Source organism: Arachis ipaensis, chromosome B07, assembly GCF_000816755.2.
Source record: "Arachis ipaensis cultivar K30076 chromosome B07, Araip1.1, whole genome shotgun sequence".
Taxonomy (NCBI): Eukaryota; Viridiplantae; Streptophyta; class Magnoliopsida; order Fabales; family Fabaceae; genus Arachis; species Arachis ipaensis.
Window position 1 is genome coordinate 119,442,481 of NC_029791.2, and position 13,460 is coordinate 119,455,940.

Genomic DNA, 13,460 nt, shown 5'->3' on the forward strand with positions numbered 1-13,460 from the left:
ACAGTGACCAAATTGAGTATTATCTCATATAATAATACTACTCCTTCTAAAATAAAAGAAAAACAAAATTAGGAATAATAATCTTGACAAGATTTAATAGCTCTGTGGAAATAATAGCAAGAAAAAATTGTTAGAATTAGGAAAGTTCAGTAAGGAGAAAAAGGTCATTTCAGAAATGCTTAATAAATAAAGTTGAAGAAGCAAAGCTATCTGGCAATCTTGTAATAGCTTGAGACACAAGCTTGTACCTATAAATAGTCTTCTCTACTTGGCCACAAATGAGATCAGCTTGCTTCAATCTCATTCATTATTCTTGAATTTTTCCCACAAAGCTAGTAGTGTCATCAGTGAAGAACAGAATCAAAAAAGTACTAGTGTTTGTTATCATCATGGTTAAGGCAGAAGAGAAGATCCAAAGAGAGACACCAATGAAGAATAATAAGCAGAAGAAGTACAAGGGAGTGAGAATGAGGAGTTGGGGATCATGGGTTTCAGAGATTAGAGCACCAAATCAGAAAACAAGAATATGGTTAGGTTCATATTCAACTGCAGAAGCTGCTGCTAGAGCCTATGATGCTGCACTTCTCTGTCTTAAAGGCTCTTCTGCAAATCTCAATTTCCCATTAACTTCTTCTAGTTACATTAACATCATCCCTCATCAAGATTCTTCTTCTTCTTCTTCTTCATCTGCTACTATGTCTCCAAAATCAATTCAAAGAGTTGCTGCTGCTGCTGCTGCTAATTGCACCTTTGTTGATGACATCAGCAACAATGCTAATGCTACAACACCTTCATCTTCTTCTTCTTCTTCTTCTTCATCATCATCATCATTGGTGTCATCACCATCAATGGTTTCATCTCCCTCTGAACAAACTACTGATGATGATGTTGTAGATGCAGCATCACTCATCATGTCTTCAACTACTACTAGCTGTGATGAATCCATGGCTATGATGGAAGAGCCTTGGTACAACACCTTTGATGATGCTCTTGATCAGATGCTGAGTGGTTTCTTTGACCTTGATTCATCTCAGCTTCTTGGTAATCTTTATGAAGAAGAAAGTGACATTCGTTTGTGGAGTTTCTGTTAGACACAACTCATCATCAAATTCATTCTTTCTTTCTTTATTCATTTTTCTACTTTTTTTGTTATATTCATTTGTCTTCAGTGGTACAACTTCAACAAGATGTTGCTCTCTGATGCTACATAAAAATAAGAAACTTTGTATACCTTATGCTATGTTACATTAGAAGAAATCCATAGAGATATATATATTTATTTATATATTCATTTTGGCCTCTCTTTTCTGCATTCCGAAATTTATTTATGTATGTGACATTGATGCAAAGCTTGTTATACAATGTCAATATTATTCCATGTGTAATGGAATAAAGGGATAGTAGTAATTAACAGAAAACATTAATATCCTCACTTATAAGTCATTCCTTTCACTGCATTATTATTATTATTATTATTGTTGCTACTATATGAGGATCATTTGGGAAGCCCTTTATTGCATGAGAAAGTGCCAAAGATGCCTTTTCTTTTTTTCAATTCACTACTCAGACAAGAGGGAACAATAATATAATTAATCAGCTTGGTAACTTGAAACCATTGGAAAGTGTTGGTTTTTTCAGAGCACTGTCTATATTTCATTATTGTTGCCATGTGTAAGTTTGGTATTCTATACCCTCATACTTCTCTTAGAAACTTAGATGGGAATAAATCCATACTAGTTTCCATTTTGTGTAAAAGAATGAAGATTTTCAAGTGTAGCGTCATATCGGTATATCAGTGATTTTTAATCATTGATCTTAATTATATATATTATATATATTTTTTATAATTAAGATCAACGGTTAAAAATCACTGAAATGGTACGACGGAACACTTGAGAATTTTCCAAAAGAATAATAGATTAGATATCCTCCCACAGTTTTAGGTCATGACTAAAAAATTAAAAATAAAATATGATCAATCATCAAAAATATATATTAAGGTAATCCAATGGTGTATGATTACAAATTTAAACTAGGATTTTTCTATTTGGGCTTACTTTGTTTGCCTTTAGTAGCTTATATATATAAATCTAGGAGAAAAGAAACATTTGATTTAGTGATGACTTTTGATGCAAGCAACTCTTTTGATAACAATATTATATGCAACATGAACATGGTCTTCTTTTAACATAATAATAAGAATGGTAGACAATCTTTGACGCTTTTGGCCAACTTTTTTGAACCATGATCATGTGTATTAGAACCATATAGGGTCAAGGCCAATATTAGCACACATGACATGTCCTCTTTGTGGAAAAAAAATTAAAAAAAAAAAAAACAAATGGGCTAAATAAGGCACCATCATGGGATCCCATTCTCAAAATTGTTCCTTTTACATTGCATCTAGCTACTCTCAATAAGAAACAGAATGTGCATAATAAAAGCTTTTGCTTTTGGTATTTTGCTTGTTCAAGATATATAATGTATCTACCCTTTTTAATTCCTTTTACTAAATAGTTTCAATCATGGGATTCTTGGACCTACATTGCATTATGTTCCTATATGGAACTAATTTTATTTAGCAGCTTAGTTTGTTCTTATTAATTCTATGCACATGAAATTGATGTAACTAGAGGACAATGGAAATGTAGTATTTTGAGACATGGCATGTGAAATCAGAGTTCCTGTTTTGGCCACAAGCATGTGAGTTCAAAGTGTAAATCAATCCTAGATTATAGTATGTTTAATAAATTATTAGTGTTTTTGCTTCATGGGATTGCCTTGCTTAATGAAGTACCCAACCAAATTTGGGGAATTTTATGCATATCAGTCCTCTTTGGAATTATTGTAAGGATAATGTTAGGTAGATAAAAAAAACAGCCAAAATTTGTCTTATTTAACATTCATTAATTGTCGCAACAATTAATGAATACTAAATAAGACAAGTTATGGCTGTTTTTGGCTGATTTTCTTTGGTTATCAAACATTTCTGTTATTGTAATACTTTACTACTAAGTCTAGGGTGCCAAATTTTTTGTCATATTCAAAGTAACATGAACTACATATATATTCAGCAAGGCCATGCATTATTAGTAATAATTAGGCTTGTCATTACTAATAATGTTATCTATTACATGGTTCAGTCACATTTAATGTATTTTAAACAAAGTTTGAATGAATTTGACATCAATTATGTCCAATCAAAATTAAGAAAATGAAGAGAGTATGTAGTTATATAGCTGCTGTGCCACATTATTCTATTGACAAAAAAAAAGGGCATTTGGCAAAGAGATTATGTGTCTCATTTAGAGAAGCCATACATAGAATTATAGAAACAACAATTGTCTAAGGAATTTCATGTGGGATCACTCATTTCTGATTGTGAGAAAGAATAATTGCCTACTAAAAGGGAAAAGGAGTGGTATGGTAGTCCAGATCCAACATCAAACATGAGATTAATATCCATGCTTGGCCTTATTAAGACATCATTTAGTGAAAATGTGATTAACTAATAATGGAGCAAGATCTCAATCAATTAAGCAACTATTATTAATAGTATACTCAGTGCCATGAGGGCCTCTTCTATTTTGATTTATTTAGCATGGATGTCTTTGCAATAATGCAAATTAAAACAATTTTTAGATACAGAATATTTTGCATATATGTTGTGAATGTATCTAAGGCAGACACAGAAATAATGCTTGCTTTATTTTATCAATACTTTGAAAGTGACATTTTTGTATTAAGTATGAGGTTATTAAATTAATAATAAATCAAAATATGACAAAAGCTTAGATGAGGCCATTAGAGCTTTTATTGTTACAAGAAAAAAATTTTAGTGGTATTTTATTTTGCCATTAACAACAACAATAAAAATAATTGCTAACACAATTACAAGTAATTAGATATTAATCCTCTAATAACAAATATATAACATATAATAATTGTCACAAATATGGCGTATATCTTCGAAAAGTTGGCCTTAAAAACAACCAAAAAAATATAAAAAATACATTTTTTCATAAGAAAAATATTCAACTTTTTGAAAATTTTCTATGAAAATGACAAGTGGTCGATAATATATCCAGTAAATAAAATGGATTAGAAAGAGTTTATGCTTTCTTGGTCCAAGGAAAGGAGTGTAGAAGAGTTAGGACAAATGTCTTATTTGGTAGAATGCCTTGTTAAGTAGTACTAATGTTGGATCACTCCACGCGCCCTTCCTTTCCTTGTTTTGCACACAACACAATCTTCCATGTATTTTGCCGGCTATTGACGTTTTTGTCCTCTTCTCTCTTCTCTACTTCTCCTTAGTCCTTAACATTCACCCTCCGGGGAATTATCTTCCACCCAATGTGAAAGGAGCATTGTTATGGCCTATGGGAATGGGATTGAGTCGCCCATTTCCACCGAATTAATTAAAAATTACTCATTAAATTGATTCAATTTTGGTTACAAATTTATTGTTAGTAAATTAATAAAAAAAAAATCTAAAATTGGTCAAAAATTTGGTAAATTAATCATTTTCAGCGGTTAATCATTTTTAATAATAGAACATCAAAAAAAAAAGATAAAGTACTAAATTGGTCCCTAGGTTTGGGCGTAATTCTATTTTAATCCTCAAAGGTTTAAAGTGTTCTATTTGAATTCAAAAAAGTTTCATTTAGCATCAATTTAGTCCCACGGTGAGGTCAAAATTAAATAATTAACAAAATGTCCTACATAACAACAGTACAAGAACAAAATCGATAATCTGGAGAACAAGTACAAGCTCCAGAGGTATAAAATCAACCATTGATACATCAATACATTTATTTATTATTTTTTATAATATAAATAAAATATTTTCTATAAAACTAAAGAAAATGATAAATAAATGTATTGATGCATCAATGGTTGATTTTGTGCCTCTAGAGCTTGTACTTGTTCTCCAGATTATCGATTTTGTTCTTGAACTGTTGTTATGTAGGACATTTTGTTAATTATTTAATTTTGACCTCACTGTGGGACTAAATTGATGCTAAATGAAAACGTTTTGGATTCAAATAGAACACTTTAAACCTTAAGGACCAAAACAGAATTACGCCCAAACCTAGGGGACCAATTTAGTACTTTACCCCTAAATATTTTATCTGAACAAATATAAATCCGGAATGGATGGTTTTATGTCTCTTACCAGTTCTTTCCCCCGAGTTGAGACCCATTATTCAAATCGATGGGGAAAAGTTAATGAGCTTAGATATTAATGAACTCTATCGAAGAGTTATCTATGGGAACAATACTCTTATTGATCTATTAACAATAAGTATATCTACGCCAAGCGAATTAGTAATGTGCCAGAAGAAATTGGTACAAGAAGCCGTGGATACGCTACTGGATAATGGAATCCGCGGGCAACCGATGAGGGATGGTCATAATAAGATTTATAAATTAATAAGTTGCTGTATACATAAGGCGGGACCACTCAACCGACCCAAATTGGTTGTTTGGAATACAGTTTTATATAATAACATAGAGATCTTTTTTTTTTTGGACAGTGACATAGAGATCTTTGTTTTTTTTTCAAACAGTAACATATATGGGCTATAACCATACACCAATTGTTTGGGCCTACTGACCCAAGCTCAATGTTGGGCTCTAACAACTTGTTTCTGTAGTCAGGAATGTTGGGCTGAGGAAAACTCAGATGGACAGGCCCACAAAAACCCAGGCCCATAAAGAAGGTCTTTTCTTGCTGACTCATCATCGGCTTCTTCCTTCCCTTACTGAGCAGCTGCAATCTTTCAATCTGCAAACGCTTCCTTTTCCCTTCGCCATGCCTCTTTCAAAGCAACAACTCCTTTCTCGTTTACAGGTTCTTCATCTTCTCAATTTATCGTTTCTACTTTCACTGTTCACTATTCTCTACTCTTTGTTGTAATCGTAACTTTTCATTCAACTTGCTTAATTATTTTTGTAGCTGTTTCTTTGTTACTATTCCTGATAATCGAATTACTCAGAACACTAAATTTCAGTTCTCACAGTTGCAAATTTACTATAATTGCCACCGTTTTTTACTTGAGATGTGAGTTTTTGTGTTCTTGAATAGGACTAGTGATTGATGAGCTTTATATTAATGTTTTTTTCAGGAACTTCAGATCGAGTTTTCTCGTTACGAGCATCCTGTTGTTTTGACTGTTGAGGCTCAGGTCCAACACTGTTCAAGAATATACTTTGCTTTACTCACTATATTGCATTCCTTTTTCTTTTTTAATCATTTTTCTTTTTTCTGATTTAGCTGTTGTTTTCTTCCAGGCAAAGTATGTTGGACATTTGGGGGGAGGATTGAGTAAAAATTTGTTTTTGAAGGTATACTATATTATGTTTTTGTTTACCATTGCTTTATTGATTATGTCTTAGTATTTAGTTATAAAGGAGCATTATTATAATTGTAGTTATAAAGGAGGGAAATCAAATTGCTAATTGGAAAATGCTAAGGTTAACCTTTATCTCCCATTCTTTCATGGCTTCACCATTGTTAGTCTCATTAGTCTTTGGTTCTACAACTGTCTCCGGTGTTGCTTCTATTTCCTGATGCTCTCGGGTGAGACTTGTCAACTGTCTTTAAGGTTCTTAATGTAACTGATGGCATCCTCAATTATGGTTGCTTTGTTCATCTGAAGAAATCAAAACCAAGGTTCATAATGAGCACTGAATTACAAAAAAATCATTTGGTAATTGAAGAGTGTATATGAGAAATTAAATTAAATTGAAACTGAGGGTTAAGGTGGTTGCATTTGTGATGATGGGGACTAAGGAGCGTAGCATCAAGAGCCTGTTACTGAGCTTCTGCCTCCTCCTCCTTTCAGCCTCAAGGTTCTTGGATTTGTACACTACTGTGTCATCAGCATCATAGTTCCTCCTTCCTATCCTCCCCCTATTGTTGATTCTACTATTTTCAGCATTGAAATATAACTCATCTACGGGCACTGATAGCCTGTTATCATATAGGTTTTACATTCTTGACTAATAACGGAAAGGTCTTAGGGAAAGGAGGAACTTATTAAGTATGGAAGAAACAAGAAAGAAATTAAAGATCTTTTAGTGTCAGAATAAAACTGAGTTAACACACCTTATTCTTGTGAGGGAAAAATATAACATCAGTGCATATACAAGTTTTGATGAAAAGATAATGAATTAATGCAATTTAGTTAGTGGCCTAAAGAGGCAAAAATGGTTGAAGCAAACATGAATAACTTGTTATTATGCATATTTATTGCATAATATGAATTAATTTATTTGTGGTTTTTGTGCACCTACATGAGCAAACAATTAATTTATTTACAATTTGATTGCCCTCTCTAACAAGTATACTTACCAAACAGGACAAGAAAAACAGATTTTATATCGTTTCTGCTTTAGCTGATACCAAGGTAGATCTTAAAGGTATATATGACTTTGTAAATTTGAGAGGAATTGGTTCACTTGCTTTGCTTTTGCCTTACTTTGATGTGTATTCATGAGTTACTTGTTGCTTTGAAGCTGAGCAGTGCTATCTCAGCGGCTTGGTTTAGGAAAAGGGGGTCTTAGAATGGCACCTGAAGAGGCTTTGGGTGAAATACTTCAGGTTTGTGTAATTATTCCATACTTTTTGTTGATATCATCTTCATTTTCCTTTTCTCTTTGTTTATCTTGTTTAGAAAGACAAGTCGATTATTACCAAAATATATATATATATATATATAGTGTGTGATATTTGTCTTGTTATGTGTTATACTTTCTGGTATGCATTATATAGTCCATGAGGGAACCAATTCATGTTGATTCATTCATTGATTGAGTTGGTGAGGGTCATTTGGTAAATACAGTTCATCTGTTCCATGGATCAATCCAATCTGTTATAAGAACTTTCTCTTATTCTAATGAATAATATATAGACTTAGAACTTAGAACCTTATTATCGTTAAATGCTCTCTTTTTGCTTTTACTTTTTGCACTGATATTTTGATTATTATAATTTTTAATCATATAATATTAATATCATACGTAGCAAATACTGATGATTATATAATTTAAGATAATTTTGTGAAAAATGACTTGGTTGAAATTATTATCTAAACTGACGACCCTTTCTTGTCCCTTATCTAACTAGGTGTCTCTGGGTTGTGTTACTCCATTTGCGTTAGTGAATGAATCAGCACGGTATGTTTTTGTTTTTATTCTGTTTGCTCACTTTGGGTTATCTGTATTTTCTCTTAGAATTACTTGCAAACATACATTAATTTAATTGCTGTACCTTTCTTCGGAGGGCTTTTTATTTTTTTTGTAAAACTTTCCCCATTTTCAGAAAGAAGATAATTTGCTTGGAAATCCATTGATTTCTGTATTTCCTGCAGTTTTTGTGTTTTAGACTTCCTACCTACTATCTACTTTTAGTTTCCTTCTAAACTTCCTTCTTTGTTTTAAGAAAAGCTTACTAGTTATTGTGCTTCTTCAATTTTTACATTTTGTTGAGTTGTTTAGCAAACTTATCTCCAGGGAACTAATTTTTAATTCATTTTTTTCCCCTTTCTGAAGAGATGTTTCACTTTTATTGGATCAAGGATTCAAGACACAGACGCACTGCTTCTTCCACCCATTGTCAAATGACATGTCCATATGTAAGTCTTATGTGAAAAAGTATAACTAGTTTCCTTATGGCAACCTCTTATGCTTTCTTACTATTTGAAACCTTTAGAAAACTAAGATTTATGTTTTTCTTTTAAACCCCAGTGCTATGTTTCTCCTGTCTAATTTGACATAAGACAGAAGTTAATAGGTCCTTTGTTGGATCCATTATGCATTGCTAATGCTGTGGTTACACTGATATATAAAGTCTGATTCTATAAATTGCAGCTCTAAATGCAAGTGGTCTTGACAAATTTCTTAAATCAATAGGAAGAAATCCCTCATATGTTGATTTGGAGGTGAGTTAATATTCAGGACATGTCTTGTAGTTTATTTCTCCTCATTAAACCAAATTTTGTTGCTTTATTCTAATTATTTGAATGTGCTCTTGTTTGACACTTGACTGAACAAAAATTGACAAGAAGGGAAGGTAGAAGCTTTTCTTGTTTGATGTTACTTGCTAAGATTAAAGCTTCGCTATCTTTCACTTAAAATTTCTGAAGGTTTTGATAAATTTTACCACCAATAGAAGCAGGAGGCTAATCTGATTCAATCTGCTCTTATTGTCAATTATCTCTGTTTCCATCTCAATGTGTTCCTATCCTAAATAACATTGTTCATCTTTTGTTGTTTAGGAAGCTTGGAGACAAGATTGCAGTTTCTGGTTATTATGTGGTTATTTCGGACTTCTTTTACGGTGAACCCTATGATCCTCAGAATACTAATAGACCTTTAGGAGAGTGGCTAAAAGATCATGGAACGGTTAGTTCTTTTTAATGATTCAATATTATTCTTTGTTCATAACTTTCTTTATTGTTATTATTACAATTATTGTTACCCCCCCAAACAAAACAAAACAAAACAAAAAATTATCGATAAACTTATATATCTTCTGAATCCCATTGCAGGCCAATCCTCCAGTGGGGAAAGATCAACCACCTGATCTTGCTGCTCTAGTTCCATCCGGTTCAGTAGTATTGCCTGATCAACCAGAAAAGCAACCTTCTTCACAAGTTCCTAAGGACGGAAACCTTGTTTCTGTGGATAACAGTTCCAAGACAGTTTCAGGTAAAAATTCTAGTAACAATTTTATCACTGTGTCCATAACTGATAAACAACTATTCCATTTTGTCCTTTTTATTTCTTCCTTTCCTTTTGTCAATCTCTATCATTGTAACCCAGAAACATCGTTACTTGACTACTTGAGGATTTTTTAAACTTGAACTTGATACCACGGTGACCCAAAAATGTAGTAGGACCTACCATTTACCCTTCCATCTTTGACTGAGGCAATTTGCAAATTGATCTATTGTATCAGTTATTAATTATATCCATGGAAAAAGTAGCTTGCTTTTGTTTACCCATATCTAGGCAAAACTAATGTATTGCCTGTTTTTGCATTATTAAGAACCAAGAGTCTTACACGGGTGACTAGTGCTGACTTGCTGTCTGTCGACTACTACAATACGGATCGTTAACTTGTGCTTATGTATTTTTCTAGCTCGAACTAAATAGAGTTGCCAATAGTTTAGCGCATTCACTAATCAGTTTTATGAGGGTGGCAGAAGCCATGTTCTTGGCTTAGAGTTAGTTAATAGTGAAGTGGATCCTTCATCTTTCTAATGCAGGCAAAGCCGTCAAGCCAGCTGTTAGTGAGAAAAATGCAAAGGGGGCACCAGTAAAAAATGAACGTTTATCAAGCTCCTCAGCTAATGTTGGGCAATTCGTTGAGGAGATTTTGCAAAAAACATCTGAATTAGTGCTTTTGCAGGTAAAGCTAAAATTAAAGCTTTCTTTTCAAATTAGAACTTATTATTCCATCCCCAAATCATGATGAACAATCTTGATTATACAGATCAATGAAGGAAATATAAAGCAACATGGAGAGCAGCTTGCTACCGTGGTATCCGACAATTTACGGAAAAACCTGAGCTCAGATTTCAAAAACCTTGCTGTAAGTATTTGGTGATGCCGGTTATTAGTTAATCCTTTTTTTTTTTTTCCCTTAGCAATAAAATTAGGGAATGGGTTCCTTGCAGTTGCAATAGGTAAAAATCTTCTATTGATGTGCAATTTCTTTCTAATAACTAGATTATTGTTAATTGCACACAGATGATATTTAAGAACACCGCATACACAGAAGGGTTCCATGCTGGTACTCACCATCAGCGCAGGGGCTTTTGAATCTCGATGTAAAATTTTGCAGCTATGGAGGTTAAACCAAGGGACCATATTATAACTCCAGTTATTCAGTATTCGTTTTATGACTTCACCTTGCATTGATTCATCGTTCATAGAGAGAAAAATTTGGTCCTGAAAAGAGGATTTGAAAACTAATTTAATGGCTTAAAAGACAAAAAAAGAAAAAGAAAAAGAAATAGGCACTTGGAGCAGGTCATCCAGACAGAGTTGTTACTCATTAAAAATTTCTTCATACTTTTAAAGTCCCAGTTTATCAAGATATGTGACGAGATGTCTTTTCATAGAAACTTTTATCTCATGAATATACGCATGACTTTAATGTTTAATGTTGATTTCACCTCAGTCGGTGAATGAATTTTATAGTAATCCAATTATAATTATGTTCCTTTTAACGACTGTCATTGTTAATAACATAATAATTACAGCATATAGATATAACGGGATAACCAAAGTAACATTGTGATACGACATGGCATCGTATATTGCAGTAACATGTACTCTAGCCATTCATTAATTAACTGTATTAAGCTATATACATTTTATATGCTAAAAGAATAACAAACAAATGCCACATCCACGGAATCAGGGAGAAGTGCCCTTTTTCACGACGGTTTACACTGTTCTCCAACTTTGTATATTGTGAAGATGAACTCCAGTTTTAACATGATTGAAACGTGAAAACCCGAAGACAATTTTAACTCGTGTGAAGTGCAAGTTCAAGATGCTCCTGCGAAATGGATTTTTATTAAAAAGAAGTTGGTAAAGCAAGCAAAGAATGCAGCATGAATATGTGATAGTAACTTACAACTGAATTACAGCATGACAAGTTGCCTAAACTGCGATGACAGAGCTGCCAATAAATTACAACTGAATTCAGCACCTGAGCTTTAGTTAAAGAATGGTGCAAGAGCGTCTTGGATTAGGTACTGAAAGACGAGTGCAAACACAATCTCAGTTGATGGAAAAATAAACACAAGGATTAATTGAGTTTAATTTGAATTAATCACCCCTGAGAGAAGCAGTAGCGTTATTATTCTCTCCTGGTCCTGGATCAGCAGGATGAACACGTCGACGGTGGTGATGAAATGGCCAAAGAGAAGAAACCCTCGTCCACCTCAAGCACCTCTGAAACCTCCCCTCAGCAACACATTCATCATCATCATCACCATCGGGCACCTCATGGCGGCAAACGGGGCAAGAATTATGAAGCCTCAGCCACGGAACAATGCAATCAGAGTGATAAACATGCTTACATGGAAGCTCCCTCACTTCTTCACCAACCTCAAACTCTTCCTGACAAACCGGACACTGAGAATTCTCTTTCAGATGCTGTGCTTCTATTTTCACTCTCGGTATCCCTCTGATTGCTCTCTCCGCCGCCGGCGCCGGACCCGGCCTATCATTCTCGGTAATCTGCTCGATCAGCTCGTTCAGTCCCGGACCAAGGAAGTAGTCCCTGGAGTCCACCCCGATCGGCACCACCGGACGGTCGCGGCGCGGCGGCGGAACCATGGCTTCGAGCTCCTCGGGGGAAGCACCGATGGGATGGACAATGATCCAGGTTCGGGGACGAGTTGTAGGGTGGGGGTCGGGTGTGTCGGAAGGTTGGCGGCGGCGGATGCGGGGGCGGCGACGGGGTTGTTGGAAGGCGGGATCGAGCATGAGGGAGAGAGCTTCTAGAAGACGGGGCTGTGGAGAAGGGTGGTTAGTGTTAGGGGTAAAATCGAGAAAGAGTCTTGGGGTTGGCATGTTGATTTCTTGGATGAATTGGCCAAAGCAGCGTGGACAGGATGGGTTGTTATCGTGTGCGGCTCGCACCATGCGGTTGCACTGGAAGCACCAGTATAGTTGGAATCCATTGTTATTGTTGTTGCTTCTTTCTCTTGGTGGACTCACAGACATTATTATGATGGTTTGTTTTGGGATGCATGCATGGAACCATGTTTTATATTTGTGTTTATGAGGATGCATGACTTATGGGTTTTCTAATTTTGATGCTGCCACTGTTTCTTGTGATGGTGGGAAAAGGATAAGTAGTGTTTTGGATTTTCGCATTCACTTATATTAACCAAAAACGCTTTTCATTTCAAATGGAATTACTTTGCTTCTAAATTTTGTTGCCTTTCATCCACAATGTTGGTTAGACTTTGTTCATGGGTTAAGTCAACCACAATCGCATCAACTTGCTTTTTGAGTTGTAGAGGTTTTTTGTTTTTACTTTTTTTGTCATGAAAAGTTGTAGGGTTTTTTCTTTTTTTTTTTTGGTCAGGTGAAAAGTTGTAGGGTTAACACCTACTCCATGCCACTTGGTTATCATTTTCATCGGTGAAGAGGCCCAATATATATCGGACTTGGCCTGTATCAATTTAGTCATGTATTTTTAGGCCCATGTTGTGTTACTGTTAAAAATCCAAAGAAAGTTATGGGATAACAAAAAGAATACTCAAAATTCGGAAACCATAATAAGGTTGACCAACAATAATAAATAAATAAATTGAAGAATTTAAATTTTTTTTAAGCAAACCAAATAGTTGAATTAAAAATTTATGCGTTGTTATAAATTGTGAATCACATACTTACAAGATTGTAAATGTGTTATTCTTACCCAAATA

General features: G+C 34.3%; 3 protein-coding genes across 3 annotated transcripts; 2 read left to right on the forward strand and 1 right to left on the reverse strand.

Annotated features, from left to right (window-relative positions):
* On the forward strand, nt 213-1,285 carry LOC107608395 (ethylene-responsive transcription factor ERF014). The gene has a single exon (XM_016310193.2). It carries the CDS (start codon nt 390-392, stop codon nt 1,089-1,091), a length of 702 nt encoding a protein of 233 aa, XP_016165679.1. The 5' UTR covers nt 213-389; the 3' UTR covers nt 1,092-1,285.
* On the forward strand, nt 5,734-11,190 carry LOC107606077. The gene is made up of 12 exons (XM_016308040.2): nt 5,734-5,854; nt 6,129-6,188; nt 6,295-6,348; nt 7,365-7,425; nt 7,530-7,606; nt 8,132-8,181; nt 8,557-8,639; nt 8,875-8,945; nt 9,555-9,714; nt 10,275-10,417; nt 10,502-10,600; nt 10,759-11,190. Exons 1-12 carry the CDS (start codon nt 5,816-5,818, stop codon nt 10,828-10,830), a joined length of 969 nt encoding a protein of 322 aa, XP_016163526.1. The 5' UTR covers nt 5,734-5,815; the 3' UTR covers nt 10,831-11,190.
* On the reverse strand, nt 11,048-12,980 carry LOC107606075 (E3 ubiquitin-protein ligase RING1-like). Its single transcript, XM_021106386.1, has 3 exons — nt 11,856-12,980; nt 11,654-11,774; nt 11,048-11,575 (listed from the first exon to the last, which is right to left on the reverse strand). Exons 1-2 carry the CDS (start codon nt 12,817-12,819, stop codon nt 11,740-11,742), a joined length of 999 nt encoding a protein of 332 aa, XP_020962045.1. The 5' UTR covers nt 12,820-12,980; the 3' UTR covers nt 11,048-11,575; nt 11,654-11,739.